General features: G+C 58.4%; 1 protein-coding gene across 1 annotated transcript in view; it reads left to right on the top strand.

Annotated features, from left to right (window-relative positions):
• The window catches only part of LOC123510178 (pituitary homeobox 2-like), a 26,962-nt gene that overhangs the window by 23,072 nt on the left and 1,390 nt on the right, over positions 1-2,500 (top strand). The window contains 3 exon segments of the mRNA XM_045265053.1: positions 316-385; positions 1,627-1,807; positions 1,810-2,500. The exon segment at positions 1,810-2,500 is cut by the window's right edge and continues 1,390 nt beyond it. Coding sequence (XP_045120988.1) covers positions 316-385; positions 1,627-1,807; positions 1,810-2,210 — 652 coding nt within the window. The 3' untranslated portion in view covers positions 2,211-2,500.

Raw genomic sequence — 2,500 nt, forward strand, 5'->3', positions numbered from 1 at the left:
GAGAGAGAGAGAGAGAGAGAGAGAGAGAGAGAGAGAGAGAGAGAGAGAGAGAGAGAGAGAGAGAGAGAGAGAGAGAGAGAGAGAGAGAGAGAGAGAGAGAGAGAGAGAGAGAGAGAGAGAGAGAGAGAGAGAGAGAGAGAGAGAGAGAGAGAGAGAGAGAGAGAGAGAGAGAGAGAGAGAGAGAGAGAGAGAGAGAGAGAGAGAGAGAGAGAGAGAGAGAGAGAGAGAGAGAGAGAGAGAGAGAGAGAGAGACTTAAGATTACATCAGACTTTAAGTTACTTTCTCGAGTGCTTAAGTCATTGGTGTCTCTCCTGCAGGTATCCGGACCTCAGCGCCAGGGAGGAGATCGCCCTGTGGCTCAACCTGAAGGAGGCACAAGTCAGGGTGAGTTGAGTATTACAGTCTGTCTTCACCTCAACGCTTCACCGCACACTAAAATTTCTCTGCTACCACCATTTAACTTTTATCCAACTTCTCTTTACTCTTTCAATAGTTTTAATCTCAGTCTAACTCCTCTCACCTTTCTACTCACATAATCTACTCAGTTCCAATCCACCGAACACCCAAATTATTCCCCAACACCTCCCCGGCACCCGGCACCCAGCACCAGTCCTCCCCACCGGCTCGCCGCCGCCGCCGCCCCACACATCACTTGCACCAGTCCCTTTACAACCCAAACGCGCAGCAAAAAGACTTGTTTGTCCCGCGTCCCGCCTCGGAAACTGCCAAATTAACGTGTTCACGGATGGATATCGGACGGCTTTTCTTTACCTGCCCGTCTCTTTGTTTGTCCGTCTGTCGGTGAGCAAGTAGCGAATTCAGTAACTGCCTGTCTATCCCTGCTTGTCTTAATTCACTGGCCTCACATCCCCGTCCCTTTCCTCGCCCTGTTACTAATTTCCCGTCAATCTGTCTGTCTCCAAGTCTGTCCGTCTTCCATCCCTCGCCCCGTTCCAGAGTGGTGGGGAATTAATTGTTGTCAGGCTGCGTGTGTCTGTCTTCTCTGTCCCACCACCGCCTGCCGGCCGGCCCACGCAGTGTACAGTGTCCGCGTACAAGTGTTCAGGTGAAGTAACAGGCAGAGTCCGAGCCAGACGGATGAGGCATCTCCATCACGGTGATTGCAGCTTAAGCGCTCATCCATCCCGTGTCTCCACCGAGCTTAGCAAACACGCGTAAATCACCGACCAAACCACCCAAATTTCGTCGAGCAGGTCCTCCCCTAACCTCCTCCCCTCCCCTCGGGCCAATATTCCCGTGCCGGCCCGCCGCTGTATTGTCGTCGTCGCGGCCGTCACGTGCGTGGCCGCGGGGAGTCGGGTTCCCATGACATAATTTTCATGTGCAGTGGTGCGGCCTTCACAGATGGGGTCATTTAGTTATGGCGGCAGTGTTTTCTTGAGTCACGCGTGAGTAAGGAATGGGTCCCGGTTGCTCGGTGCGAGGCGGCCGTGCAGGTCACCGCTATCACACTCACACTCACGACTACTCGTAAACTTTATCAGTTATGATTATGTTCCGCTTGCTTCACTTCAGCCTCCCTCCCCTCTACTCCCTAGTCCGTGCTCGCCCAACGAGGCGTCGTTTGCAGTTCGCCCTCACCACCTCCATCTCTCCGCCCACAGATTTGGTTCAAGAATCGGCGGGCCAAGTGGAGGAAGCGGGAGCGCCATGCCATGACGGCGGGGATGCCAGGGGACCTGAAGGGCGGCTGGGGCGCCCAGCTGAACGGCCTGGCCTGGCCTGACGACGGTCTGTACTCCGGCTACTCCTACAACAACTGGGCCAAGGTCACCCCGCCGCCGCTGGGGCCAAGAGTTTCGCCTGGGGTTTCAACAGCGTCAACATGAACCCGCTCATGAGCCAGCAGCCGTCGGCCATGTCGCCCATCAACTGCTTCCAGACGCCCACACAGGGCATGAGCAGCTCCACCAACCTCATGCCCACCACCATGTCCTCGTCCCTGGGCTCCAGCGCCGCGCCCTGCCCCTACCCCGCCCCGACGCCGCCCTACGTCTACCGTGATCAGACCACCATGTCCTCCTCCATCGCCTCCCTCCGCCTCAAGGCCAAGTCACACTCCCCCGCCTTCTCCTACACGAGCGGAGGGGACACGCGGTCGCCGCCCGCCCCGGACAACAACGCCTTCTTCACCACCACCGCCGCCCCCACGGACAAGTTCTCCTGTATGAACACCGTCATCGCGTAACGTGCCGGCCATCGCCCGCCCCGCCCCACCGCGGACGCCAACCCTCACCGCCTCTAAGGTCGCTCGCGGGCTCGGCGTCGTGGGGCTTCGGAGGGCGTCGCTGACTTCGCAGGATATCCGGTCCTGGCGGCTGTAGGATGAACGCCAGGCCGCCGCCGCCTCCACAGGCTCGGGAGGGTCCGGGGCAGCCACTCGGCACGCAGGGGACGAGAAGCGGCAACACCACAAGGAGCAACAATAGCGGCACCACTCCCGTCACCACATCACACCAGACCCAACACGCCGCTACA

Source organism: Portunus trituberculatus, chromosome 28 (genome assembly GCF_017591435.1).
Source record: "Portunus trituberculatus isolate SZX2019 chromosome 28, ASM1759143v1, whole genome shotgun sequence".
Taxonomy (NCBI): domain Eukaryota; kingdom Metazoa; phylum Arthropoda; class Malacostraca; order Decapoda; family Portunidae; genus Portunus; species Portunus trituberculatus.